This window comes from Haliotis rubra, unplaced genomic scaffold (assembly GCF_003918875.1).
Source record: "Haliotis rubra isolate DU_JTF1 unplaced genomic scaffold, ASM391887v1 Scf696, whole genome shotgun sequence".
In the NCBI taxonomy this organism is placed as follows: Eukaryota; Metazoa; Mollusca; class Gastropoda; order Lepetellida; family Haliotidae; genus Haliotis; species Haliotis rubra.
The window spans coordinates 427,321-455,135 of record NW_025767408.1 but is presented as its reverse complement, the minus strand read 5'-3'; the positions used below and the strand labels follow the sequence as shown (position 1 = coordinate 455,135).

Sequence of the window (27,815 nt, the reverse complement as noted above, 5' to 3'; positions counted from 1 at the left end):
GTTGAAGTCACTGTGACACTGTGTGTGTTGTGTTGAAGTCACTGTGACACTGTGTGTGTTGTGTTGAAGTCACTGTGACACTGTTTGTGTTGTGTTGAAGTCACTGTGACACTGTTTGTGTTGTGTTGAAGTCACTGTGACACTGTTTGTGTTGTGTTGAAGTCACTGTGTGACACTGTTTGTGTACTGTGTTGTGAACTGTTTGTGTGTTGTGTTGAAGTCACTGTGACACTGTGTGACACTGTGACACTGTGTGTGTTGTGTTGAAGTCACTGTGACACTGTGTGACACTGTGTTGAAAGTCACTGTGACACTGTTTGTGTTGTGTTGAAGTCACTGTGACACTGTTTGTGTTGTGTTGAAGTCACTGTGACACTGTGTGTGTGTGTTGAAGTCACTGTTGTGTGTGTTGTGTTGAAGTCACTGTGACACTGTGTGTGTGTTGAAGTCACTGTTGTGTGTGTTGTGTTGAAGTCACTGTGACACTGTGTGTGTTGTGTTGAAGTCACTGTGACACTGTTTGTGTTGTGTTGAAGTCACTGTGACACTGTGTTGTGTCGTGTTGAAGTCACTGTGACACTGTGTGTGTCGTGTTGAAGTCACTGTGACACTGTGTGTGTTGTGTTGAAGTCACTGTGACACTGTGTGTGTCGTGTTGAAGTCACTGTGACACTGTGTGTGTTGTGTTGAAGTCACTGTGACACTGTGTGTGTTGTGTTGAAGTCACTGTGACACTGTTTGTGTCGTGTTGAAGTCACTGTGACACTGTTTGTGTTGTGTTGCAGCTATTGTGGCCTGCACTGTGTGGAGATCAAGGGCCACTCGAAGAGTGTGGGGTACGAGCCTGGCATGGAGATCAATCCTGACACCTTCCAGAACACGTGGAACGGCGTGCTGATTGACGGGGACTGGAGGCTCATACAGTGCAACTGGGGAGCCAGGTACAGGAGTACTATATTACCTTATGTGGCATACAGTATTCGTCTAGACTTCGTCAGTCTGAATTTCTTCCAAAAGAATGACTTCTTGATTAGATTTTTTAAAGTTTTGTGGAGAGATTATTACAAAGACCTGATCGATTAATCTGGTGAATGTCAGAATAATTTTTCCAAACGTCCAACTACTTGTAATGATATGTCTGAAATATTGCTGATGTGACATAAAAGTTTTTGGAAGCAGCTTTTGGGACAGTACAGTTAGGATCAACATTGTTTCACTATTTCCAGTTGTTTCTGAAGCATATTCATTGTCCTATATTATCAAAGTATCTTTAACAAAGTAGCAAATTTAGTAAATGACAACATGATTAAAAAATAATTATTGACCCAATGAATTTTACTTCTCACATTATATGGGGTTCGTAGCCTAGCAGTAACAGTGTTCGCTTATCACACCGAAGACCCGGGTTGGATTCCCATGTGGGTACAATGTGTAAAGTCCATTTCTGGTTTCCTCTGCCGTGATATTGCTGGAATATTGCTAAAAGTGGCATAAGACCACTCACTCACTCATTTATTTTGATGGGTTTTTTAATTGAATCTCGTGTCCAGTTAAAGTATTTGTCCCAGTTTCTTACTGCTCTTCCTCCTTCTCGCAGACACCTGGTGCTGAACAAGGACAAGGACAAGGACAAGGAGAAGCCCAAGAAGCGAGACCAGATCCGCTACCAGTACGACGAGCACTATTTCCTCACCGACCCTGATGAGTTCATCCAGGAGTTCTGGCCATATGAGCAGAAATGGCAGCTGCTTGTGACCCCGATCACTCTGCCAGAGTTCGAAGCCTTGCCGTTTGTGCGATCAGTGTTCTTCCACTACGGGATGAGGTTTGATCAAAGCAGATTGGCAGTGTTGGAGACTGATGACAAAGGTGGTGTGAAAATCAGCATCAAGATCCCAGAGGAACTGGAAAATGATCTTGTGTTTTTCTATCAGCTCCGATTTGCTGATAAAGAGCGCAAGCATGAGCTGTCTTACCGCGGAGCTAGCCTGGAGCGGTTCGTCTTCCAGACCATGGTGGATAACACAGTCACCTTCAGTGTCCATGTCCCTACAGTTGCTGATTATTTCTTTGAGATTTTTGCAAACAAGATCGATGAGACCAATCGGTGTGTTGAGGAAAACAATGCAAACTTTGCTCCATTCCGCCTGAAGTGTGCGTGTAAGTTTAAGATCCTGTGCACAACTATGTCCGGAAAGATGCATCCGCTTCCCAACTGTGCAGCTGGGGAATGGGGGCCCAAGAAGGCCCTCCGACACTTCGGACTTACAGCTGTGCCTTTCGAAGGGCGTGAATCTAGTGACAATGTGGAAACTTCCAAGGCAGGAATACTCACGGTTGAAGAAAAATTCAGTGTGAAGTTCAATATTCCAAGGCCCTTACAGTTTGTGGCCAAACTGAGAATGAATCAAGTCGAAGATCAAATTTTTGATCCTTTTGTGCATCTTTCTGCCGATGCCAAAATCTTGACATTAACCATCACCCTTCCACAGACAGGACAGTATGGCATTGACCTGTATGCTCGTCCGAAAGGGGTGTCAGATTCCAACACCTTATCCCATGCTTGCAAGTATCTCATTAACTGCACCAAGGTCGACACTCCGCTGGAAATTCCCAAAACCTCCTCCTCCTCCTCTAAGAATAAATGGGGACCCACAAGTTCCTTTGACGAGTTTGGGCTGAAGCTGGTTTCACATAAGGATCCTAAGATCCGTATATCTGATTCCAATCTGTGTCATATTGAGCTGGAAGTTCCTCAGAATATCAACCTTTCCTTCCAGTTCCTTAGGGAACCCGACGAGGATAACCGAGATTATGTCCAGATGGCCCGGCTTGATGACCGTCCAACAATCATGCGCTTCAACATCACTCTGACTCGCAGCGGCAACTACATGCTGTCATTGTACGCTAGACGAGACAAAAGTGATGATCGCTCACTTCCAAATGTTTACAACTATCTGATTCAGCACTCCAGGAGTCCCATGGAATCAAACGGTGGAATACATGTGACCAGGGAGAAATCTTCCTCCATATTCAAGAAGGGACTCTTCTCTAAGAAGGAGAAACATTCGGATAAAAATTCTGATCGATTCTCTGACAAGTCGTCTGATAAGTCTAGTGACAGCCGATAATGGACATCTGTGAGTTTGTGTCTGTACATGCCTCATCATAATGACCTGATATTGACCAGTGTCAAACCACAAACTGTCCTTTGCCTTGTAATGTTAACTCTTCCCCTAAACACGTGGCCAAAGGAATGAGTTCTGTCAGCTGATGAAGTTTAGTATAAGCCTGGGTGGTTTGTCGCATATTTTGTGATTCTACATGGATGTGGGTGTGTATATGAGGAGGCCAAACCGGGCAGGGGAGTGAAGTCAACACCAGTGCCTAGACCTGTTGTATTTCATATGTATATGTATTTAAGCTACAGATATACATCTTAATGCATTATCTAGCACTGACAAGTGAGGTGAGACATGTATGGTGTTAATGCTGTATGGACAGGCTCAGTATAAGCTTGCAGGTTTGAAATCTACCAGTATAGTCGTTCGTATCAACCAGCTGTTCTGTTTGATTCTCTGTATCACATGGCTGTTACAAAATGTACTAGTTTGGTCCAATTAACTTCACTTAAGCCTCAATTGTTTTGTAATGACAAGACTTGTCCAACTCTTGGCCTAATGGGATATTGACTAAGTGTGTGCTTAGTTTTGTTTTGTTTTTTTAATAAGCATTTGAAACATTTTCAAAATACAATAAATTTGACCAACAAATATTTTTGAACACCACCATTACGTACATATTGACCTTTGTAGCACAGATCAGTGATAGTGAATCAAACATTGTGTCAAACTGAAAACAGAATTTGGCTCAACCATTAAAACATGATTTTCAGTACCTAACATATTCTGTTGAGATGTGCTTCAGTTGTTGAAGTGCATGCTTCATGTATGTAATCATTTGTTTGGTGTACAAAGCAATACTTATTCCAGTAGTCAAGTAAGGCCAGTGAGTGACATAGCTTGTGAGGTACACACGTACATTTCATCGGATACCGACGCGTGACAATAGTACGAGACAGTGACGGCGTTACTGCCGTTGTCATACCTTGATGCCTGCAGGATAAAATTGGGCTTCATTAACACATTACATTGTCATATTACATTTTTTTCTGTTCTACCAATAATATTTCTTGTTTTATGGATAAACCTGTCTATATTCACAAAAGTAAATAATCAAATTTTACAATGTTATGTCAGATTAAAAGATATGCAATTATAGATGCCTCTTTGGTTTCAAAAGACCTCAAGATCAGGTCTGTTGGATATAATTTGCAAATCTGAACAGGAAAATCCATAAATCAAGCAAGAAGATTGTTTTCATAGGGCAAGCATCTTCTCTACCCATTCTCTGTCCAGGGAAGTGTACTTGATGTAGTGGCAACCTAGGGCAGCCCGGGGCAACTTTTTACAGTGAGGCAAAACAATTGCCTCAAATTATGCAGGAAATTGAAAGTGTAATTTTCAAGTTGATGTTGATTGGATGTTATATGATACAGTCAGTTTCAGGCTGCAGCACAGACAGACTGCAGACAACTGTCACGACACAAGGGAAGATATGTACGACATACAGTATGTCACAGATGCTGTGTTTTGAGGAGTAACTGCAGGCCGAGATGTCATCGGCTCTGTGGGTTGAATGTATGGCACTGTTGACCCGTGTTGACCAGATAGGTCAGTGGTCTGGCCTAGTGAAGCGACTGTCCATTCATATAGTTACTACATACTGATCTGTTATATACTATTCCTAGTCATGGAATGTTGCAATGGTAAGTGCATTTACAGACTACCCACGATGATCATTGTACAAAGCGATCAGCTGTTGGTTCGATATGTATATTCACCTGATATAGTCATAAGTTGACACAATAGGTTGTAGGGAGCAGTCTAATTCCTTTCAAGATCAGCCTCTAAGTAATGATATTGATTCCATAAATTATCCATGCATGTTTCAAATTTTCATACTGGATTATTAAGGGTTGTTTTGAATATGTTATTTCATTTTTTTTCAATCAAATATCTTGCTAATATTCTGTTATATTTAATCATTTCTGAATATATGAATTGAACATGTTAAGCCATCTTAAAAGGTAGAATCATTCAGACATAAATTTGATCATTCCTATGAAACAAGTTCATTTCATTCAGCATAATCACATGTAAGACATACAGAATATAAACAGATATAACTTAAAGTTTTTGCAGAACAGAATATCAGTTGTTATAACCATTGAATAACACAGAATTGTCATCTTGTGCAAAACATGCTTCGATGGTTTCATGATGTTGAGAGATGTTCCTTGTTACTGGCCAAAATTGTCAAATTATTGTCCATATATGAACTAATATATATTATTTCACAAATTATATGCTAATGTATGCACTGTCTGTGCATTGTACCAAGTAAATATTCTATGGATAACAATTTAAGCAATGAACATACATATACCCAATTGTTTACACACAAGCTTTCTCATGAAATGGTGTCAGATGACTCAACTACTGAGAAAGGTATTTAAATGCAAACATTGGCTGCATTTGTGCATGTTCCTATTTCTGTTCAAAGGGTGTATGAAGGTGTATTTGCGCTATCACCTAATCAGCAATTTGTCACAAATTAAGCTATATATTGGTACTAAAATATTATTTTGTTACAATATGTTATCTATTTATACAGTTTCAAATATTGTTCAGCAAACAAAACATTGCTAAAATAAAAATGTATGAAATTGAACCATGTTTGTTGTTTATACAAGCTGAATTTATACTCCACTGATGTCGGTAACATGTTACCCACATCGTGGCAGCTTGGAAATACTTGAACCTGGACCAGAAACCAGTGGCTGAAGGCATGAACATCATACACGATCCTGGCGACTTGCAAAAGTGATGTTAGCACTACAGCCATCTTCAGTCTTCGCCACAGTATGGTCTGTCCGAGTTATGATAATGACAGTGGTGAGATCTTTTGTGCAGGTGGGCCCAGGAGATTGAAGTCTTGACAGACCATCAACCATATCACCGAGCCTGATCACTCAGTCCACATTCCTCCTACAAGCATGAAGCAGTTGGAATCCTTGAAAACTGGAACCAAGTCTATACTAGCCTGTATCTTCCATCAAGGCAATCAGCTTCATTTCAGTCTCATAGTCGTTGAATGTCCAGTCAATGTTCCATGGTATCTCGTAAACAAAAAGCAACTAGAACTAACATCACTGTCTCATATACGGTTTATTTCAGTCAATCACCCTGCCAGTTATTTACATGAATAGCATAGACCAGCAAAGTTTCTCCTGGAGAGGGTTTTCCGTGGTTGTCATGACCTGTTAACTAAACAACAAACACACAGAGCAGCCCAACATGAGCACGCTGAGGGAGGCAGCAGGATCTGAGGAATGACTACAAATCACTGGAGGAGGGGACCACTGACAATTGCATGAGAGCTGCTCTGTTGAGTTTCATCTATCAGTATCCTGAATTTCAACTGAACGTAACTGGTCACATTAAAAGACAGACACAGATGACATTGTTTGGTAGCCTGTCTTTCTCCTTGGGAAGCAACCACCACTTTTGAAATCATAATAATGCCTTGTTTAGATAGAAACATTTCCATGACTAAAAATCAAGATAGATTGTTTTGAGAGTATTTGAAGATTAACATTAGTAAAGAATCAGTGAATACAAATAAGAAAATTCCTTGACACATATGGTTAGTATCAGTAGGAATGAAATGTACATCGTAATGAACAACTCGGCAAGCACCCATCAACACAAACTAAACGTGCATGACACAATCACCGACCTTGCACACCTCAACCTGACCTTGCAGTCAAGACTCTGCCAGTCCACAGTAAAACAGAACAAACCATATGTACATTAGACTGGCATCGTGACAAATATTTGTTGTAATGTTGAAGATAATTATCAGTTCAAATTGTATCCATAATACTGTTAGTGAGAATCTTGGACAGTGGAGGCTAGTATTGCCCAACACCCTCATTACAATAGCTGCTCAACGTGGCATTTCAACTGTGACCTGTCTGATTTAGAAAAGGATCTTTTCCACAATATTAAATTTGCAGATACCAATATCTTGCTAAATCAGGCAATATAACTAGGAGAACCTGCAAGTCTAGTAAATGAATACTGTTTAATCTGTATCAACATGTTTCAGTTATGTATGGTACGGAGACAGGGAGGGATGGATTTGCAGAAACATCTTTGACCAGCAACCTTGAAATATGGAATTCCTCCATTATTAGGTCATTCCTCAGCTGGAACAGTCTCTTTTGACCAACTGACTATTTGAATACACACAATGCCGTAACGTTATATTTGGGATTTCACTTCAGTATAGGTTCCAGTACTCTTGAGGTTGAGTCTCATCCGAGATACGAACACAAACTCTGTCAGCATACAAAGTCAGCTAACTAATCCTTTGTGTACCCCTCTGACAAAAGTAACTTAGCACAGCCTCCATGGTCTGAAGTTATTTAACTGAAATCCAGGCTCTCCAGGTAGGATGGAATTCCCTGACCAGTCAGGGCTACCTTGACCATTAGGACATTCAAACTCTGAAGCTGACTCTTTGGACTAGAAGTTACAACAGAGCACTGAATTCTACACACCTGTCTCCACTGTGGACTGGCATCTTGCAATCAGATATATACAAATGACATGGCTTTACACCATTATGGAACATTATGATTCAAAAGATTACACACACATAAATCACAGATGATCAACATTCACAAAATCCTGCTTCTAGTAATATATCAGTCAAACCCGATCAATGACATATATATCCAGATACCGTTGCAGTATATGAAACAAACAAGTGATACATGAAACAAGGATCTAACTGTCTAACTCTGGAACTTACGTTACTTCAATGAAAGACACTTTGGCAATAACAACTCCTTATGCTGGGTTTGTGAACAAACTGAGGCTCATTCAAATAAATTTGGAATTAATATCAGTCATGAAACTCTGACAAAACCAGCTGATTCTATTCAAATAATAATGACCGATAGAGCCGGAAATTATAGAAATTTAAATTTAACCGTTATAATTCCTGAATCCTGTGTGTTTTGGCAATATTGTCCAACATTACAAGTCTAATATGTGCACTTTTCTTAACAGAAATAGTCTGGGGCATATGGATATTTACAATGAAGCACTGTGCATAGCACAACTGTTTTAGTATTAGTATTTGATTCAGTAACTGACACACATCCTAGAATTGAATTGAGCAAGTAAAGTGTTAACATACACTTCCCAGTTGACAAAATATCATCATACTTCACATCTTAAATAATTCAGGTCAATAATAAAGATAATTGATATACATTAATGATTGTCCAAAACGTTCCCTGTGAAATTATATAACAAATTCCATCTTGGGATTACAATTTCAACAATTCTCTTTGTATAACCTGTGTTTCAGAGATATCTCCCACTACAACTGATGCCATTCCTGTCTGAAGATGAGCACCAAGATTACTTTACACTGGGCCGTTTCATAGGAGAACGGTGTTAAACAGGAACTGGACTAGAGCAAGCTGAAATCTTGGAAAATTTTACCCAAGCACGATATGGATCCTGGTCAATATGATATTGGCTGCAAGATGTGAGGTTGTTTACAGACAAACTAGCCACCTGGGCAGCAAAAAGATCTTTTATTCACACCTTACTAATAAACAAAATCTACCTCTGCAGTAAGATCTGTCAAAACCACAGAAGTAACCCATGTTATATATACTTTCTCTGTTAAGTACAGATTCTAGCACTTTTTGTTGGGTTGAGTCCCATCCAGCAAAATATAACATGTTTCATTTGATCACTTTCTAAATGGCATTGTGTATTCAAATGAGTGAGTTTGGTTTTACACAGCTTTTACAAATATTCCATCAACATCACGGCAGGGGACACCAGAAATGGGCTTTGCACATTGTACCAATGTTGGGAATAGATTCTGAGTGTTTGGCATGACGAGCGAATGCTTTAACAACTAGACTACCCCACCCCTTCTTTTGAGTATTCAAAACCACAGAAGCTTGCTTGCATCAGGTGAACCCTGACCACCCACTCAAAATTAAGGACACATGGGTTCTTGAGACAATAAAATGTCACTGGAAACAAACATGGTTTTGATAATCACCTGTTTGGGTGCTGATGCCAAGATTATTAGAAACAACAGTATAAATACAGCATAACCAATAGTGCTACATATTTGTTTGCTGTCAGAACATCCTTGTTTTCAAAATACACTACTCAGATTTTTTTGTGTGAAAGCCTTGCTCACTCTTTCTCAATGGTTTGTTTATAGGCTGATTAGAAATTTCACCTGATACAACGCATGTAGGCATTTTCAGTTCTTCACACATACAGGTACCACATGGGAGACAGATCTGGGTTTTGAGATTGATCAGCAAAGTTACGAGTAATCATATATGCCTGGAGGTAATACCATCCCATAGTCACAATTATTTTGGAGAGAGAAGACTAGCTGTTGTGTAATTCCCACCTATTTTATCATCAAGACAGCAGATGAAAGCTACCGTTCACATGTATAACTCAAACACCATCTCAACTTTTGTACAGGTGAACAGGTTAACCAATCTTATCATTCTACACTGAATTAGCTGTATGTTCTGAAACGTAGTACTGCCTTATATACTAATACACAAAAAAACAAATTGCTTGTGTTCAGGCAACTGACTGGCTCCTCGGTTCACATGCAGTCCAAACGATTTTTCATGGCTGGAAACAGATTCAGGAAAGACAAAAGAAGGTTTTTTGAGAACCTTTGCTTTGCCTCCAAACAAGCATTATTCAGGGATGAGAATGTATTTAATGTTCTGGTAGACGAAATGATACAAGTACACTGTAATCACAAAAAATACCCTTGAAGTAATGATATCAACAGAAGATTCTCAGGTACTGAAGAAAATAATTCATAAATCTTTTCCCCCACTTTATTTCTTCATCCCATGCGATACCTATGCTGAGCTGTGTTCTCTGCATCCGCCATATAACCTGTCCCCACCCATCCTAATCTCGTCCAGGAGTATAACAAAGTCTTATTTCTTTCCAACTCAAAGTGTCCTTCTAAGAATAACCTCTACAGTTAACATCACAAGCTTATGAAAATGATTTATGAAAAGACAGGGATTAATTATTATGATACATACATAAATATCATTTCTATGAAACATTTGCTCAGACTGTTTTTTTTACATAAAATTGGCATGCACAAAATCTTCCAATATCACATCTGTTTCCATGACCATGACGAAGTCAGTTTACTAACATGGCCAGCAGACCAACCTGGATACGATTTTGGTCTTAAATAAAAGGTCATAAATCGCAAACCATATTCAATAACTGCATCCATTCCGTCTTATACACATCATATATGATAAAGATCTCTCAATAAATAGTTATCTCTGATATACAGTAAAGTAGATGCTAAAGCACACATTTAGAAATATACCGTACTTAATATTACTTATTAGGTCAGACATTTTACATCTTGGTTTATGCAAAAAAATCCTTGTGAAAAGAAAAAAACACAACAAAAATGGTTTTTAATTTGCCCTTTCATATTGGGGGGAAGGAGTCTTTAATAATCTGAATATTGCCATGTGTGCAGGGTTTGCTCATATTCAGGACCATATGTATAAAACAATAATGGCACTAAGGCTTTTGTAAGTCTTATCTTTTAAGTGGGTGTTGTAATGTCCTTAGTACTAAGCTAGCTTCGTGTAGGTGGCACCTGGTCTTCTTGAAGCAAACTAATTTGAGTTCACCACCATGGTCACTTAAGTTTACATCTGGCAGAAGAGGATAAACACTTTTCAGATAATCATTTTTTCCCACTGTAAATTTACTTTAGCAGGTAAGCACCTCCGAAACCAAGCATAAAGAAAATCATCTCCTTTCCTTAAATTTTGATGCAGATTTCTCCTAACAAAAAGTGAAAATCCATGTTGCCACACTATCAGGTGTCTGTGGAAGCTTCAGGTATATATGTAGAATGTCCACTTGTCCCCTCTGTTGTTGGCGAAGGCAACCTGTCGGGTGGATCCACTGACAAGTTATCTTGCGGCGCTGAGTCACCTAAACTGGCAGTGTTTTCAACTATATGTTGTATAGGTTGTACACTATATACATCTTTCACTGACGTCTGAGAATTATCAGAATAGGAGTCCATGCTCAAAGACATTGCAGGGTTTGCACAGGTAGGAGGGTGATCTGTCACCATGGAGTTATCTCCTCTTGGCAGATCGAACAGTCCTGAGTCAGTAGCCCCCGACGTTGGCTTTGTACCCCTCGAAGTTGAGTCTGTACAACTTGATGTGGAGGGATTGTCTGAACTGCTCCCTGGTGAAAGTTCAGACACATGGCTAGAGCTGTTCAGTGTTTTATTATCATGAAGACTTACTTCATCTTCAGTAAAAGAATTAGGTTTGTTTCCAGAAGCATTAGCTTCAGTTTGAGAAGCAGGGGGGTTGTTACTGGAAAGGTTTTGGGAATCGGGTCTTGGAGATGGACTTGGCATAGGATTATTAGGAGGATTTTGAGCAGAATTGCCCCGAAAGCGTAGAAAATTCCTCATGAACGTCCCTGGTGTGTAAACACGCACCCTATCCACAGAAAACTCCCTGGTATTGGCTGTTTGACCGTCGGTAGAAGGTCGATTCAGTGCTGAGAGAAGATCATTCACACGTCTCTCAATGCTTCTCTGGTCATCTGGGTTATCCACTGCCCCTTCCAGAGGTGGCTCCAACCCTTCACTTGGCCCCTGTCCAGTTTCCTGACCCTGAGGGACATTCTCAGCACTGGCCGGACCCGCATTCTGAACATTGTTTATTCCAGCGACATTATTGTTTACAGGTCCGAGGTTGGCTCTAAGCTGTTCATCAATGTTAGCTGCAGCTGCGGCAGCAGCAGCAGTAGCGGCGTTGGGTTGGGCGTTGTTGTTGTGGGCGTCCTGGTTGTGAGGCTGAGCCAGCAGCTCCTGTATCCGGGCCTGCTGGAGGATGGCAGGCAGCTCGTAGTGGTGGAAGAAGTAGATCATGGAGTGCTGGCAACACACAACACAAGCAGTCAGTCAACAGGGTTAACTGGAAAACATAATGTTAGCTATAACTAGTGTTGGGAATCTGAAACCAAATCCACTATCGATTATCGGAGGATTTGTGGTGAATGATTATCGATTATAATCGAAATGTTTACATTTTTAATGTAATTTAGCAATTTTAAGGGTTTTTCCCCAGATTTTTTCCAATTAATGTTTTTTATAACTAATACTGTCATGCAATGAAATGCACGCATGCAAGAAAGACACTGGAATTGTAATTCTACAATAAAAGTGGTTCAAGTTTTATAATGCACATAGCTTTATGCTGTTGAGTGCATATTTGTTCATGAATATTCATCAAAGTTAATGGTTAGTTTACTTCAATTGATCAATCAAAAATTATTTTTTTTACAATCGATAATCATTTTTAATCCTTCTTTCGATCCATTTTCGATTATTTTCGATCATCGGAACACCACTAGCTATAACAGCAGAAAACAAAGTGATGCAGTAAAGTGGGTTTTAAAATTACTCTGAAGATTATTCATCACACCATATCTGCATATATTGGGCAACACATGCAGTCCTCAGTGTTTACCACTGAAACAAGGACCATCTACTTGAATTTGGGATTTGAACGGAGCATGATTCATATTCAGACAATTCTACACCAAGAACTGGCGATCATCAACCTTCCCTACAAACACAGGATCAAGTAGGCCTGTTGTTAAACAGACTCAAGATGTACCTATTTATTAACACATCCACCAAAGGCATTTCATAGGATGTGTGATGGTAATTAGTATTACAGCAATATTCAAACTGATTACATCCCAACCAACTCATTGTAAAGTTTCCAGAGATTGTTAATCAATGTTTTGTGCTTACATCCCATGAGAACATCAAATATGACACAAGTGAAAGTCTTATTGACTAAGATTGCATAATGAGTTTGTAAAACAGCATTTCCTGGATGTCCAAGTTTGAACTGACCTGTATGAACAGCCAAGAGGTGAAGAGGGCCAGACCACTGTACTGCCCATTGAACCGGTAGTGGTACGCATAAAAGGCGAAGTGATACATGTAGAAGAACCTGCAACAGAAACTAAACCCCTAAACAAACTGATTGTGAAAGCAATGACAATGTAGCACGTGTGGTAGTTATCTGTATAGACGACACTACAAAGGACACAATACACTACTGACAGGAGCAATAACACTAATGCTTCACATTTAACTTCATTGCTGACAACCAAACATCTTAAAATTGAACTCCGTTTTCTATTTCAGCAATACAGTCCACAGAAGTAGCATAGTTCGGACAAGTAGCATATGTCCGAATCATTAAATTCTGAATATTGACAGATTGGTTGAGAAACACGCCAATCCTCAAAGCTATCTCAAGAATAAGACAACATCAACTGGGGCTGCAGAACATGATGATGATGATCATGATGATGATGATGATGATCATGAAGATTTGGAGATTTTACATTTACTTACTGTAGAACAGGACATTAGATCATCTATTATACTGCATGACAAGAAGTTCACATAGTTAACCACTTGGTCGCTGGCTACAAGGCCAAACATTTTCTCACCATAATGCCATCACAGCACTGGTGACGATAAGGACCATACCTAGCCTACACAGTGCTCTACCACAGGGGCGGTTACCTGAGCCAGTGTCTCTTGCTGATGTTGGTGTGGCAGCAGATAGCGTCATACTGGTCTGCTATCCACACTATCAGGATGATATAGAACGCAGTCGTAGTGTCGTTGAAGAACTCAGACATGATGGCTTCCATACCTGGCAACACAACAAGAAACATTTTCAACAGTCCTATTATTTTTACGGTGATAAATATAATGACTCAACGCTCTGAATCAAATGTTCTCTGATTTTGTGAATCTTCAAATATGTTATAAAGATAAATTCACATTTGATTTATGGAAATTAGAAACATTTAAAAAAATGGATATACACTGGAAGAATACAAAGACTGGGTTTCCTTAAATTTCAAATATCTGCTATGAACACTGATCAATGGAAGTTGTCATGAAGTGGCCGCAGTATTGGTACTGACCAACAAGAGCCAGGATGACCGTGAGCAGGGGAGCAGCTGGGAAGGCAACAGTCACATTCATCTCCAGCATTTGCAGCAGGTCAACTGAAACATACAGCCACACTGAGCATCTGATTCAAGAACCTTGGCATAAGATGTTTTCCTTGTTCCAGTACATGACACTGTTGAAACGTATCTCATGAGAAGACTAATATTTATATGATGCCAACCTGGAACAATTCGCTTCAACTGTATTATTTGTTACTTACCTATGAAGAGGAAGATCTGGTGGTGAGAATACCTCAACAGTGTTGACACCGACACAGTCTGAAAGAAAGATCAAAGTACTGAATGGATTTATCTACACACACTTTAAATGAAACTACACTTGACTTGTAGCCAAGGACATGTAGCATATGTGTCAGGAATCTCATATTGGATAGTTTTGACGAGTTCAGTGCTAATGGATGCAAAGATGAGCAGAAAGAGTGAGTGAGTGAGTTTGGTTTTACGCCGCTTTTAGCAATAATCCGCCAATATCACAGCGGGGACACCAGAAATGGGCTTTGCACATTGTACCCATGTGGGGAATTGAACCCGGGCCTTCGGTGTGACGAGCCGACGCTTTAACCACCAGGCTACCCAACCGCTGAGAGCAGAAAGATAAAAATAAAACATTGACTTAAAACTGCTTGACACTTCTTCCAAATTTTGTTGTGGTCATGTACTTACGAAGACGAGCATGATGAAAGCGGCAGCGATGTAGGAGCTCCGTGCCATCCACATGCTGACAAACCGGTAGTGTTCCCCTGTCACAACATTCCTGAGGAAACCTGCACACAAATGCTGTTGTGTTAACATCGATATCACACATTGACACTGTACTCAATTACTGGGGACAGATTCAAATTCCTGATTCTTCCAAATGCAACATACTGTTACAAATGCTAGTACATACAGTCAAATCCCGATGAGTCGAATGCCGGTGTCTCGAATATTATGCATAACTCGAAGTACCTGTCGGTCCCGACCATTCCCTGTTATAGTTGTCATCATTTGATTTCCGGTTACACGAATTCGTCTCATAAATACACACGATGACTCGAAAAGGAAATTTGGTCCCATGAGATTCAAACAACAGCAATCTTGTATACATAAGCCGAAGTCAGTCAATGAGAAGTTGATTGGTGTAGCAAACTGATCCAATTAACAAACCAGCTCGGCTCACACCTTTCCGCCATTGAAGGGTGAGTTCAAAAGGCAGATTAGTGATTTTACGGAAATCATTGTCTGTGCTAATCAGACTGGAACTGATAAGACGCCCCTATTAGTGATATGGAAATCATTAGATAAACAAATGCTTAGGCGGAGGAATTAGGACTGGATCATCTTTTTTCTACCCTCATAGACATACCTATGTCTCGAATACATGGATAAGTCGAATTTATTACTTGGTCCCCAGCGATTCGACTCATCGGGATTTGACTGTATGTTTCAAAATGTCACACGGAAAGACTAAAGGATTTGAAATCCATTTTCAACTGTCTTCACTGATATTACAGATCAAAGAATGCCACTTATAGCCATTGCAAGGCAATATTGTCATATCATTACTTTGTTCCTTATCACTGAAGGGCTACTGTGTACTGTTCCATGCAGCTTTAAACATATTTATAGCTAGGATGGGCACACTGCAACCTTGTGGGGAATAAAACCTGGCCCTTATGGGCATGCACTTTGACCACTTAGCTATCCCACTATTCACTAAAGTCAGAGAGACATATTTTTAGTGTGTTTATCCTGAAGCTACATCACCCTAGCCTGCCAAGTATTACTATGTAGAGAGGTAGCTCGGACACACCTTTGTTTTCCTCCTGCTCAGCCAGCTGCTTGATGCTGGACATGAGGATGTCATCGTATCCAAGGAACTCCTCCAGCAGGAAGCGGCTGAAGCTGTCCCCAAAACACTCATCCTTAAGGGGGTCTGCAGCAAGACAAACATCGACAAAAGTAGATACAATCTGGCATGATCAAACTCAATTTGACAAAATCAAACACAGTCTCACACAGCCTTAATCTGCTATACACAGACTCCATCACACAGACACACACATATATAATAGAGACACCAGTGGAAACACAGAATCAGACAAGGATAAAGAATCACAGACATGCTCATATTTGTCTACACAATAGGAAAATATATTCACCATAATATAGGGAAAAAAACACACCTATTAGGCCCAAAGCATCAATCAATCATACAACATTATCAAACATGTTCACTAAACACACAGCATTACATAGACTTAAGCAAACATTCAACATTCAGCAAAAATAAAAAGTCAGAGAAGTTTTTGATTTTCCATTAAAAAACATAAATAGAATTAAAAAACTGATCTAGGTGTTTCCAAGAACTCAACAACTGCTCAAACTGAGCACTAGTTAAAAGGATTTACAGCAGCAGCTTATAAACATTCTTACAATTGACTAACTGAGAAGAATATGACGGAATATGCAATGCATCCAGTACTAACCGAGAGTCACAAGCATGACGGTGATGTTGAGCCGCTGCCTTGTCTTGGGTGACAGTCGGAGAAAGCCATACTCCAGGGCATACTCCACAATATACTTCTCCTCTGGCCACACTGAAAAGGATTCCATCCGGTTACAATAAGCTTGAGAAGACAATACATATGAGTATAGTTTGGCTCCTAGACATGACTTAGAAATGCAGACACACCATACTATGACAATGGCACAAGATGTAGTATGGGCACACAACCATATCTTGTTGGTTGTTCAAAGATAGTACTCAGCATTATTTCAAGTTTATGATGATGACCGTTAAATAACTGAACCATACCAGACAAACCAATGGCTAATGTCATGAGCAGCATCAGGGTACAATGACAAGAATTAACGAAGTTGCTGAGCATGAGACTCGGTCCATTTGGTTGCCTTCTTGTGACAAGCATAGGTGGCTAGGGACATATTGTAATCATAACTCCGAATAGAGTGAGTGAGTGAGTTTAGTTTTACGCCACACTCAGCAATATTCCAGCTATATGGCGGCGGTCTGTAAATAATCGAGTCTGGACCAGACAATCCAGTGATCAACATAATGAGCATCGATCTGCGCCATTGGGAACAGATGACATGTGTCAACCAAGTCAGCGAGCCTGACCATCCGATCCCTTTAGTCGCCTATTACGACAAGCATAGTCGCCTTTTGTGGCAAACATGGGTTGCTGAAGACCTATTCTACCCCGGATCTTCAGGGGTCCTCTGAATAGAGACAATCAGACTTCTATTCCAGGGTTACCTGTAATTCCCTTACAATTAACTGTAAAAATATTGCTACATCAAAAACAACCTACCAGCTTTGGCCAACATTTCTAATTCACTGAGAGTGTCTTTGAGGTGTTCCCCTGCAGCATCCTCAGGTATGTTGTCATTGTTGTGATCTGCAGTGTAGTTGCTGAACTCCCCATCGTCCACCACCTTGTCCACTACCTCGTCCAGGACCAGTGGTTCTGCCTCTTCTCCTATAACACTTCCATTCCCTCCCAACATCTCATTCCCCTCATCCTCAGTCAACACTTTATCTGTCAAATTTGTAGCAATTTCGGTTTCATTATCTGCACTTTCGTCCTGTACTACCCCAGGATAGGCAATGCCATCAGCTATGTTGTCCAAATACAAGGAAAAATCAGAGTATTCTTTCTCATATGAGTTTATGATGCTGTAGTTTGCTGAGGCATTCTTGACAATCTCCACTCTGAGGATTCCATGTCTTGGCCACGACTTCTGAACACTTTGCAGACAGTTAATGGGAGTCCTTGCAAACACAACATGTATGTACACCAAAATACCCAGGACTGTCAATGCCTGCAACAGAAAGAACAAGAAAGGTGCTGACAAACCTATCATATACACTTATCTTGACTCATACGCTATAGTGACTAGTATGAATCAGGGCAAGGTAAAATAAATATTATTAGATTGAATGCCTATTGCAAACCCACAATTATTGGTTTCTTGCATGTCCAAGGGATGCAAAACCATACTGTAAAATCTTGGGCTTTCAACAAGCACCATGCCCCTCTTTACAATCATTAATCATGTAGCTAAACAACTGCCTATGTACCTATGACCTTAAACACTTAAGTACTCTTAGTTAACTTATGAAATAAAGATCTGAAAAAAGATTTACCTTTGAATATAAAAAGGGTAAAGGTTCTACAGAAATGGCCATCTTGTCTGCAGCTATTGTTTCCCTATTGGAAATCACTTTTGCCCATGAATACTCACAGAGCAAGAGATGATTGACAAGCATCAGTATCTCTGGTACTGATGATTATGTCCAAAATGATTCTTTTATGACAAGAGAGCACTTACAAAATGTCAAAATGTCAGAAACAGGATCACTATCGTAGGTAAATGAGGTAAAATACATGAAAGAGTTTCTCAGTTTAACATGCCCACTAACTTAACGTCTGAGATGGTGTTGGTCCATAGATTTGCACTAATTTCATGAAATGTTACCCACCTTCAGCAAAATGGCACACTCTAGCACACGTCTGACAGGGCGGGGAAAGGCCCTGGCATATGTTATTGCTATTCTGTAGAATAAGGCATGGAACAGCCTGTCTCGGACATGTAGGATGGGGTTGGGCTGACCCCGCCCACCAGCTCCGTTACTGTTGCGTCTCCTGTTGGCATCATTGTTGATATTGTTGTTTTCCTGGTCGGCGTTGTTCATTATCAGTGACTATGGAGACTACTTGTGTTTGTTGTAGTTGTTTAGCTCCCCATTACCCTTCAAAACAAGACAAATGTGTGAGTAAACGAGTGAACTTGGTTTAACACCACTTGTACAATGTGATTGCATGTAATCATACTGTCCAAAAGCTGTGAAAAGCTGTACTCCCATGGGAGCTGAAAGAACAGTTTGAATGTAAAGTTATCTGTTGAAAAGCATAACATTGTTGAGATAGAAATGTTTTGTGTTTTTGGTGCACCAAACAGTCAACATCAACACAAGCAAAGCTCTTGGTTTCTATAGGAGAGAAGATGGTAAGAGTTCCTCCCATTTCCCCATCCCAAATAATACTTATAAATATACTAAAATATACTAAAATTATCCAAAATTTAAGTAAGGGTTAGGTTTAGAGTTAGGTTTAGGGTTGGGGAACGGAAGGAACTCTTTCCAAGAAGATTTCGACCATACATTCCAGCCATTTCAATTTTAGTGTTCTTTTGCCGCTATCCAACAGCATCCATCCTGAAGAATTTGGGCATGCAACATAACGAAGCAGCCACATCTTTGCAGATGCAAGCATGAGCTCAAGAACTGCAATGGACTAACACTGGGACAAAACTGACAACCTACAAAATATCACCTTGTGTCAACACTATTGACACATTTAGCACTGTTTAGTCAAGTCATCACATTCTATTGACAGATATTAATTTCTAAACAATACAATCTTAGTTCGAGTGAAAAGCATATGGCATTCCAATAATGTATTGGAATAAATGATAAATGATACTCTGAAAACCATGTTATGTAAGATAAAGGATGTGAAATAGGAAAGTATGTGACCATCAGCCACAGGAACCCTATTTATATATGTGACTTGCGTGTAGATCTATGGTCTATGTTTAACCTACATGCCGATAACGGGTTCCTGTGCCATCAGCATGCCAATGACTCATGCACATCATAACAAGTTACTGATGTGGGTTAAACACACAAAATGATAGACTTGATCAATATTTAACTTGATTTACGTACACACACATACCCCATTCAAAACATAATTAAGAGGCGAGTGTAATAGCAAAGTATCACTGAAGTTTTGCTTGGTTGTAGATATAACCAGAATGAGCCACTCTTCAACAGTTATGCTATTATCTAACATGTCATAAATCTGATGTCAACATGTACGAAAATGATGTAAACCTGCCAAAAGCCAAGCGATATTCTGGTAAAGTATCTGTCACATAAGGCAACATTTGTCTATAGAAGATATATTTAATGAAACCGTAAACCATTAAGAATTGCAGACGCTTTAGAAATAAACCTGTGTAAAACAAGATTCAAAGTGCGTACAGTGTGTACCAGAGAATGCCAGGTCAGGAAACCATTTTTCTTGTACAGCCTTGAACCTCGAACCGAAATGGAATGTAATGAAAACTCTCTTGCACAAAACATATCAAGAAAGAGATCATTATCGCATTGATAATATTTATTTAGATTATCAACATATTTATATCGGAACAAATGCGCTTCATTCACAGCTTTGAAGCGATTAAACTTCTGTTCGAGATTACAGGTAAATTCCAAGGGAGGTAACTCACAAAGTGATTTTAATTAATGACAGCTTCAACAACTTAGAGAGGGTGTTTTGTTAAGATTTCAGAAGCAGTGGACATTCACTGACAATACAATGTCCAATGACATTATTATCATTTTGTCAGCAGTTTGAATTATTTCATGTAACAGAAGAAGAGCTGTTCTTTTTACCTTGGTGATTTACAATGGATCCAATACCAGCGCAAACCAGAAGTATTTCTCCAAGTCCCAACCCACTTTATGGATTGGAATCCGTCTTGCAAGATGAGCCGATCGGAGTTGAGAATGAACCGACCGTTCAACAAGTTCCTGCTAGTGTTCCAGATCATCAGGAACTGAGGAGAAGATCTCACACAGAGCCGAGTGATAAAGATGATGTTGATTTTAATGAAGCTGATCAGATTAGTGAAATTACTGATCTGAACTATCCTCGAGTCAACTGCCCGGAAAAAATCGTATGTATTGTTCTCATCCTTTCCTAAGAATTAAAAGCTGTGAATGTAAGAAAACACATTAATTATAATTGTTGAGTTGATGAAAACATAATAGTGGCTATCTGGAGTGTTGATGTCTTCAGACCCTGTCATGTGCTCATTCACAAACTCCAGTTTGATAAAACATATGTTATATTTGGGATTACACTTTCTTAGTAAAGTACAGGTTCTAGTACTTTTGTTGGGTTGAGTCCCATCCAGGATTCGAACCCACACCCTCAGAGTTAGGCACCTAATCGCCAAAACACAAAGTCAGCGGCCTAACCCGCTCATGTTACATTTGACCACTTTCTAATTGGCATTGGGTATTCATATTACAGTTTGATAGTTAGAATAGATCTAGGATTCAAACCAACAAGCAGCTGAACCTTGTAGTAAAGGGATGCAACTCTGCATAGCAAGCTGTGAGACCATGGACCATTAACAAATCTTAGAGTCCCCATGCTGCCTAGTGACTATATCATTAAGTTATTTGTTATGGTTGTATTGATGTTTTCTTTCAGTAAGTTTATTACAGTTTCCTCATGTCATTTAAAAGGCTAGTACATCAACCATTCTGAAATATTGTTTTTCAACAATAGGCAATAACCTCCAAGCTTACTCTGCTTTTCTCGCCTTATTCCATTAGGGAAGTTTCTGTTGTGTATGTGACCAGACTTTTCTCTTGTTCATAAAGGAATATGTTTATTCTGAAATGTGAAGAAAAGAACCTAATGCAAGCCTTTTGGTGTGCTTTACCTATTGTTTTGCATATTCATATAGATATGGGATCACAAGTGTGACAGACACTAGAGAGTTGTGTGACAATTACACATCAGAGTGACTTTATTGCTCACTCTTAGTAGAGCTTCGATGACAGTATGTGGATCTGTAGAACTAATTTATGTAAAGAATAAATATGCAAATAGAAATACACTAAAGGTGTGATTTATTCTCAGAAATTGTGTCAAAATTGTTTTAAAAACACCCAGAACTGTCAACAGACTGTCCTTTCAATGGGTCTCAAGTGTCCCGTTCATGGCAGATGTTGCAATTTGCTGAGCAGGTTTGTTTTCTGTGGGCACACCAGGAACCTATACTTGTGGGTTCAGATCCTGATTCATCTTGATTATGTTTCTAGGTTTGCCAGCACCATACCCATGTTCGTGGGTTTCCCCTAACTGGCCAACATCTGAGAAACTCATCACTTCCAGCTTTCCTCCAACATTAAACTAACATGTCATGATATAACTTGGATACAGTTCAAACGCAGCTTTAAACCCAACTCACCCAATCACTTACTCTTGTGACTTAACCATGTAAATATTGAGATTCTTGAGAGGCATTTAGAAGTTGATGAATATATAAGACGAGTATATGGATGACAACTTCTTCTTTATTGTATAACACAACGCTTCTGGGCTACTTCTTGCCCCTTCTTCAGGTGATATGAAGAAGAAGGGGCAAGAAGAAGCCCAGAAGCCATGTTATACAATAAAGAAGAAGTTGTATACTTGTCTTATACATGTAAATATTGTTCTGATGATTTCTTTTGCTTTTCATTTCAGGTAATATGCCTTGATATGTCATCAGAAATGAACAAGTTAAGCTTCAGATCAAGATCAGGGTAATGTTTATTACAAGTTAATGTTGTAATTTATCAATCATTATTGCAAAACTGACTACCTCTTTGATAAAGATTCGTCAGATACTAAAATGGAAACGTGTTCAAATCTGTTACTTTAAACAGACAAGAATGGATATTCTTTGGAAGGATTGTCAATTGTAAAGTTTGTTTGTTCTTTTTAACTCAGACCACACACTCATCACATTTTACTGTACATCCTTAAGTGAACTTGATGTTCAGTTGTTCATATGTATGATGTGTTATCTGATTTCAGAGATAAATTTGCACCACTGAAGTTAATAAAGAGAGCTCTTGGGTTGTTCCTGCAGACCAAGTTGAGACTGAATCACTACCATCAGTTCGCACTAGTCATCATGCAGGAGGAGGCATGCTGGGTAATGTTTGGCACTGGTTCATAGTTTTACTGTTAGATGAGTTTTATTTTTAAAATCATTCAATGGATTTGACAAGGTATATAATAAGCCTTGTATTTATTATCGAAAAAGCTTAAAGTAATCAGTATTTGAATCAAGTTTGTTTCAGACCACTCCGTCATGGAAACCCTTTGTTGTGTGGTTTGGCCACTAGTACATTTCTGTTTGGCCATTTTGTCAATCATGCCAGTTTAAAAAATGTACATTTCTGTGTAATTGCCTTGGTGAATATCTGCCCTTTCCAGTTTTGCCAATGATGACAGTAATGTTTACATCCTGCTCTTTCAGGTGTGTGATTTCACATACAGTGCTCGGGAAATCATCCACCATCTGGAGGAGTACAGCAGCACATCAGAGTGTACATCCTTTGACCTCTCCTCTGTGTACAACACTCTGTAAGTCAGAGTCTGCAGTTGTCTCTATGACACTTACATCTCACTTATGATCCACAGCATCAAGATTCAAAGCCAGAAAAAACATTTCCTGCTGCTACAAAGAAGTATTTCATAGATATGACCATTTAACAATAGCCATCTAAGAATATATGTTTTGTTATATACACACGAACAAAATTATTCTGGAAATGTACTGGAGTGTCCTGAAAAGAAAGAAGATTGATTGCAGTTTTACGCCGCAGTCAGCAATATTACAGCCATATGGCAGCGGTCTGAAATAATCAAGTATGGACCAGACAATCCAGTGATCAACAACATGAGCATCGATCTATGCAATTGGGATACGATGATATGTGTCAACCAAGTCAGCGAGCCTGACCACCCGATCCCGTTAGTCGCCTCTTACGACAAGTATGGGTTACTGAAGATCAATTTTAACCCGGATCTTCATGGGTAAAAAGAAAGAAGATAAAATCCACTTTTAAATAAAATTAGGTCTACTAGAGCCAGTGTTTCAGACCAATCTGTTTATGAATGTGTCTGGAATAAGACTGACATTGTTTGTGTATTTCAGGAAGGAGAACGTTGAGCTGCCTGTAGTTCTGGGAGATCAGAGCGTTATCCCCCCATCACATGTCGTACGTGTCATCTTCATCTACGGCAGGTCACAGTGCCAGCTCAACTTCTCGGATAAAGAGGTAGGCTGTCACAGACTGAGGTCAGACACAAGTCCAGTGGGAGAGAGTGGCTAGAGTCTGGAAGACAACTCCCTCAGGAGTTTCTGTAGTCAGTCCTCCAGAAGTAAAGAGATTAATTAAGAAGAAGTCCATCATAAGTCTAAACTGATTTTGGCAAATCTAGATTACCTCCGCTTCTGAATTTAAGCATTGATCTGGATTCTGTTTTTTGTTTAGTTTATAATATTTTTTATAAGATAACTCTATATGTAGGACTAAATATTAGTCTATTGTTTCTGTATTGGTTCCAGATGTACATTCTTGTTAGTTGTTGCCTAGTTTCTGTTTTGAGAACAGAACTGACCTGTTCTTGTATTCTTTACAAGTACCCTATCAAAGTACCTTTATAATGGCTACAGATAACTTCACCTTTGGCAAAGTGGCTAGTAACTCGCCCCAAACATTGTACTGAAAGAAATTAAGGAAGTTGATATGTTAACATCAGATTTGTCTTCACCGACGCTAGAGCATGTGAAGACCACATATTGTTCCTGTATTTCAGGCCCAGAAATTTCTTGAGTCTTCCCCATATTTCTTCCTTGATGCCTTCTACATACATGAACCTGTAGCTGATGACAACAAGTGTGAGGTAGGTGCCAGAAACACTAGTCATTGTAACACAGGTAATGCTTAGAATTGACTTTAAAATATTGTGTTTTGTCTACAAATGCCTCGATGGCAAAGGCCCAGAATACTTGAAAGAACTTCTTACCCCATACACTCCAGAAAGACAGCTCCGTTCTAAGAATCTGAACCTACTCTCTGTGCCTCGGTTCAAACTGCAAACTTTTGGAAGGAAATCCTTTGCCCGCTCTGCTCCTCTACTCTGGAACTCTCTCCCTGTCACCATTAAATCAGCAGTTGACTTTAATTCCTTCAAACGACTTCTCAAGACTCATCTGTATTCACTGCATTATGACTAGCTACTAGTCCCTCATTGTATATATGTATATTATCCACCCACTTTGTTAGCGCTTTGAGCATGGGCCTTGTGCATGGAAAAGGCGCATTATAAGTTCACTTTTTTTTATTATTATTATTATTATGTTACATGTAATGGGCATCACTAGTTCCACAGGTAACATAAATTGTGAAACAGGTAACAAACAACATGGGTAACACTATGTATGTGATATAGGCAATGGGCAACACAGGTAACATAAATCATGTAATACAGATGAGATGGGCAACACGAGTAACCTACCATGTAACATAGGTAAAGTTTCACAAATGCTACAGGGTAACAATATATGAAACAGATGCAACATTATTTATGATTAATAAGTATAAATTATTGATGTTTAATGTGTGTAATTAATTATGATATATGTGTAAATAATAATGTAACACATAATATCATTTGCAAGTGATCCATTGTATATTCATAGCAGTCCACTGTTGGTGAAAGACTATAAATGTATTGTCTTCTGCAACTGCAGCAACAGACTGTAGGCCTCCTCTGGATGGAACCAAAGACTGCTAATGCTTCTTACTGTCATATTTCAAGGATTAATCACGTCACTCCGGTTCTCAAGGCCCTTCACTGGCTTCCAGTAGAAGCCAGGATCAAATACAAGATATTGTGCTTGACATTCAGGTGCCATGAGGGCACAGCTCCCCCATACCTTAATAAACTCTTGTGTGAACACCGACCAGCAAGAAATCTTCGCTCAGGGAGCCAACATCTCCTGAAAGTCGCACCTTACAGAATGAAGGGATATGGACTAAGGGCATTCAGAACTGCTGCAACGATGCTGTGGAATGACCTTCCCTTAAAAATGAGAGGAATCAAATCCTTTGACAATTTTAAGACACAGCTGAAAACTCACCTCTTCACCATCTACTATGCCTGAATCCTAATCTGTACACGTTTACAGACTCATTAGTGTTGACATTTTCCCTCTAATATCCAGTCTTTTATAATGTACTTTATTCTATTCCCTGTTGCGCTTTGAGCATATGTTTTTATGGAATCTAGCGCTATACAAAACTACATTATTATTATTATTATTATTATTATTATTATATTTGGGAAACAAATATATTTAATGTAATGTTTTCATTCCAGGAAACTTTCAACACATTGTGCGACCTGGACTGCAAGGGGTTGTCGTACATTGTTGAGATATCACGGAACCCCACAAAGCTTCATGACTACATGGCACAGTTGTTGGCTCATCCGCTACAGCGACCGCTACAGTCTGATACAGCCTACAAGATACAGCCACCCGAGGAGATCAGATAGTTTACACCATCAACACCTCAACACACACTTCAACACGACTGGCAACATTCATGGCAATGTCAAAGAGAAGGCTAACAGTCTGGATGAAAGAAGGCTTAGATGATCTGGACATTTTCTGATGGCAAATATGTTGAATCCCTTACAGTCTAGGAAGGATAACAATATATGGATGAACAACTTCTTTATTGCTGTGAGAGCGATGTTTCGGTGTAGGTTCTAACACCGTTATCAAGCAAGTGATGAACAGCATAAGGATGAAGGAGTATATACAAGTTAAAGCAGATGTCCATATATTGTTATCCTTCCGAACTGCTCCAACTTGTAAATGCCTCTCAAAGAAGTTAACCCTTACAGTCTAGTTTATGCCACGTGAATATCTTCCATAACACATAGGGGTAATGTGTTAACCTATAGGTTAAAGTGTTTCCTAGTACCAAAGACTTGGGTGTTATTCCACACAGGTACAATGTATGCACCTGGGTGAAACCAATTTGTGATGCCTGTTGCCTATAATGGTTTAATAGTGGTGAAAGTGATGTTAAAATCAAGTCACTCACTTATACAAACCATACAGTATATACATAGTGATTGACTGACACAGTTGAATGCATTCAATTTTTCATCAGGTAAAACCACCATCATCATCATCATCATCATCATCATCCCCCACCTCAACTGTAGTTCCGGTTCGAATCCCCACATGGGTACAATGTGTGAAGCCCATTTCTGGTGTCCCCCGCCGTGATGTTGCTGGAATATTGCTTAAAGTGGCGTAAAACCAACTCAGTCAGTCAGTTAGTCAGTCACCTGTAGTTCCAAAATAGATACTTATGCTTGTTCAAGTACCTATTTGGGTATCATTGTCAGTGCTTCTGAGGTTTGTATACAGCATGCTTCATCACCCAAGAATACATACAACCATTTTGGCAGTCTAACCACCTATTTTTAACCAAACAAGTTCTGATTTGAGTTTGAGGGATGCAAGTTTGTATATTTTTGGCTTGACAGTGTGAGCAACATGTATTGTCTGTGTTCAACACATTCAGTGTGCTTGTACAGAATGGTTCTCATCAGCTTCCTAAACACAGACACTCATGACTCCTAGGTCGGGGATGGGTGATTCAGATACACAGGTCAGGAGACATGTACAGGTCAGGCTGCCATGGTTAGAATAATTGTTTAATGACAGAACAATATGACCCCATTTCTTTCTGACTACATGTGCATTCCTTCTGACATTTAGGGGCGGTGGGGTGGCCTAGTGGTTAAAGCGTTGGCTCGTCACGCCGAAGACCCGGGTTCGATTCCCCACATGGGCACAATGTGTTAAGCC

General features: G+C 39.5%; 3 protein-coding genes across 5 annotated transcripts in view; 2 read left to right on the top strand and 1 right to left on the bottom strand.

The window, feature by feature from the left end:
- Positions 1–5,793, top strand: part of LOC124258512 (hillarin-like) — a 55,045-nt gene extending 49,252 nt beyond the window's left edge. The window contains exons 8-9 of the mRNA XM_046692583.1: positions 786–941; positions 1,598–5,793. Of these exons, the coding sequence (XP_046548539.1) occupies positions 786–941; positions 1,598–3,131 (1,690 nt within the window). The 3' untranslated portion in view covers positions 3,132–5,793. The remainder of the gene's footprint in view (positions 1–785; positions 942–1,597) is intronic.
- A 4,421-nt stretch (positions 5,794–10,214) lies between these two features.
- Positions 10,215–20,389, bottom strand: LOC124258513 (membralin-like). 2 transcript variants are annotated; one of them, XM_046692585.1, is made up of 11 exons: positions 20,329–20,389; positions 18,763–19,032; positions 17,591–18,101; positions 16,748–16,858; positions 16,072–16,194; positions 14,943–15,043; positions 14,480–14,537; positions 14,232–14,315; positions 13,822–13,954; positions 13,138–13,237; positions 10,215–12,147 (listed from the first exon to the last, which is right to left on the bottom strand). In XM_046692585.1, the coding sequence occupies exons 2-11, from the start codon at positions 18,973–18,975 to the stop codon at positions 11,062–11,064; spliced, it is 2,520 nt and encodes an 839-aa protein (XP_046548541.1). In that variant the 5' UTR covers positions 18,976–19,032; positions 20,329–20,389; the 3' UTR covers positions 10,215–11,061. The 2 variants fall into 2 exon arrangements, with proteins under 2 accessions (XP_046548541.1, XP_046548540.1); XM_046692584.1 differs by having other exon boundaries at positions 20,338–20,356.
- Positions 20,390–20,579: 190 nt separating this feature from the next.
- LOC124258514 (BRISC and BRCA1-A complex member 1-like) lies at positions 20,580–27,042 on the top strand. 2 transcript variants are annotated; one of them, XR_006893607.1, is made up of 8 exons: positions 20,580–21,026; positions 22,613–22,671; positions 22,946–23,066; positions 23,394–23,500; positions 24,075–24,198; positions 24,740–24,826; positions 26,306–26,689; positions 26,720–27,042. XR_006893607.1 is itself a non-coding variant. In XM_046692586.1 (7 exons), exons 1-7 carry the CDS (start codon positions 20,757–20,759, stop codon positions 26,480–26,482), a joined length of 945 nt encoding a protein of 314 aa, XP_046548542.1. In that variant the 5' UTR covers positions 20,580–20,756; the 3' UTR covers positions 26,483–26,711. The 2 variants fall into 2 exon arrangements, 1 of the variants encoding a protein (XP_046548542.1); XM_046692586.1 differs by lacking the exon at positions 26,720–27,042 and having other exon boundaries at positions 26,306–26,711.
- The last annotated feature ends 773 nt before the right edge of the window (positions 27,043–27,815 follow it).

Coding starts and splice junctions, on each gene's coding strand:
- LOC124258513 (XM_046692585.1), bottom strand. CDS start 18,975: ATGAACAACGCCGACCAGGAAAACAACAATATCAACAATGATGCCAAC. Junction 15,044..16,071: donor TGAGCAGGAGGAAAACAAAG/GTGTGTCCGAGC, acceptor ATTTGTGTGCAG/GTTTCCTCAGGAATGTTGTG. Junction 13,238..13,821: donor AGCAAGAGACACTGGCTCAG/GTAACCGCCCCT, acceptor TTTCTGTTGCAG/GTTCTTCTACATGTATCACT.
- LOC124258514 (XM_046692586.1), top strand. CDS start 20,757: ATGGATCCAATACCAGCGCAAACCAGAAGTATTTCTCCAAGTCCCAAC. Junction 22,672..22,945: donor AGCTTCAGATCAAGATCAGG/GTAATGTTTATT, acceptor ATCTGATTTCAG/AGATAAATTTGCACCACTGA. Junction 24,827..26,305: donor CTGATGACAACAAGTGTGAG/GTAGGTGCCAGA, acceptor TTTTCATTCCAG/GAAACTTTCAACACATTGTG.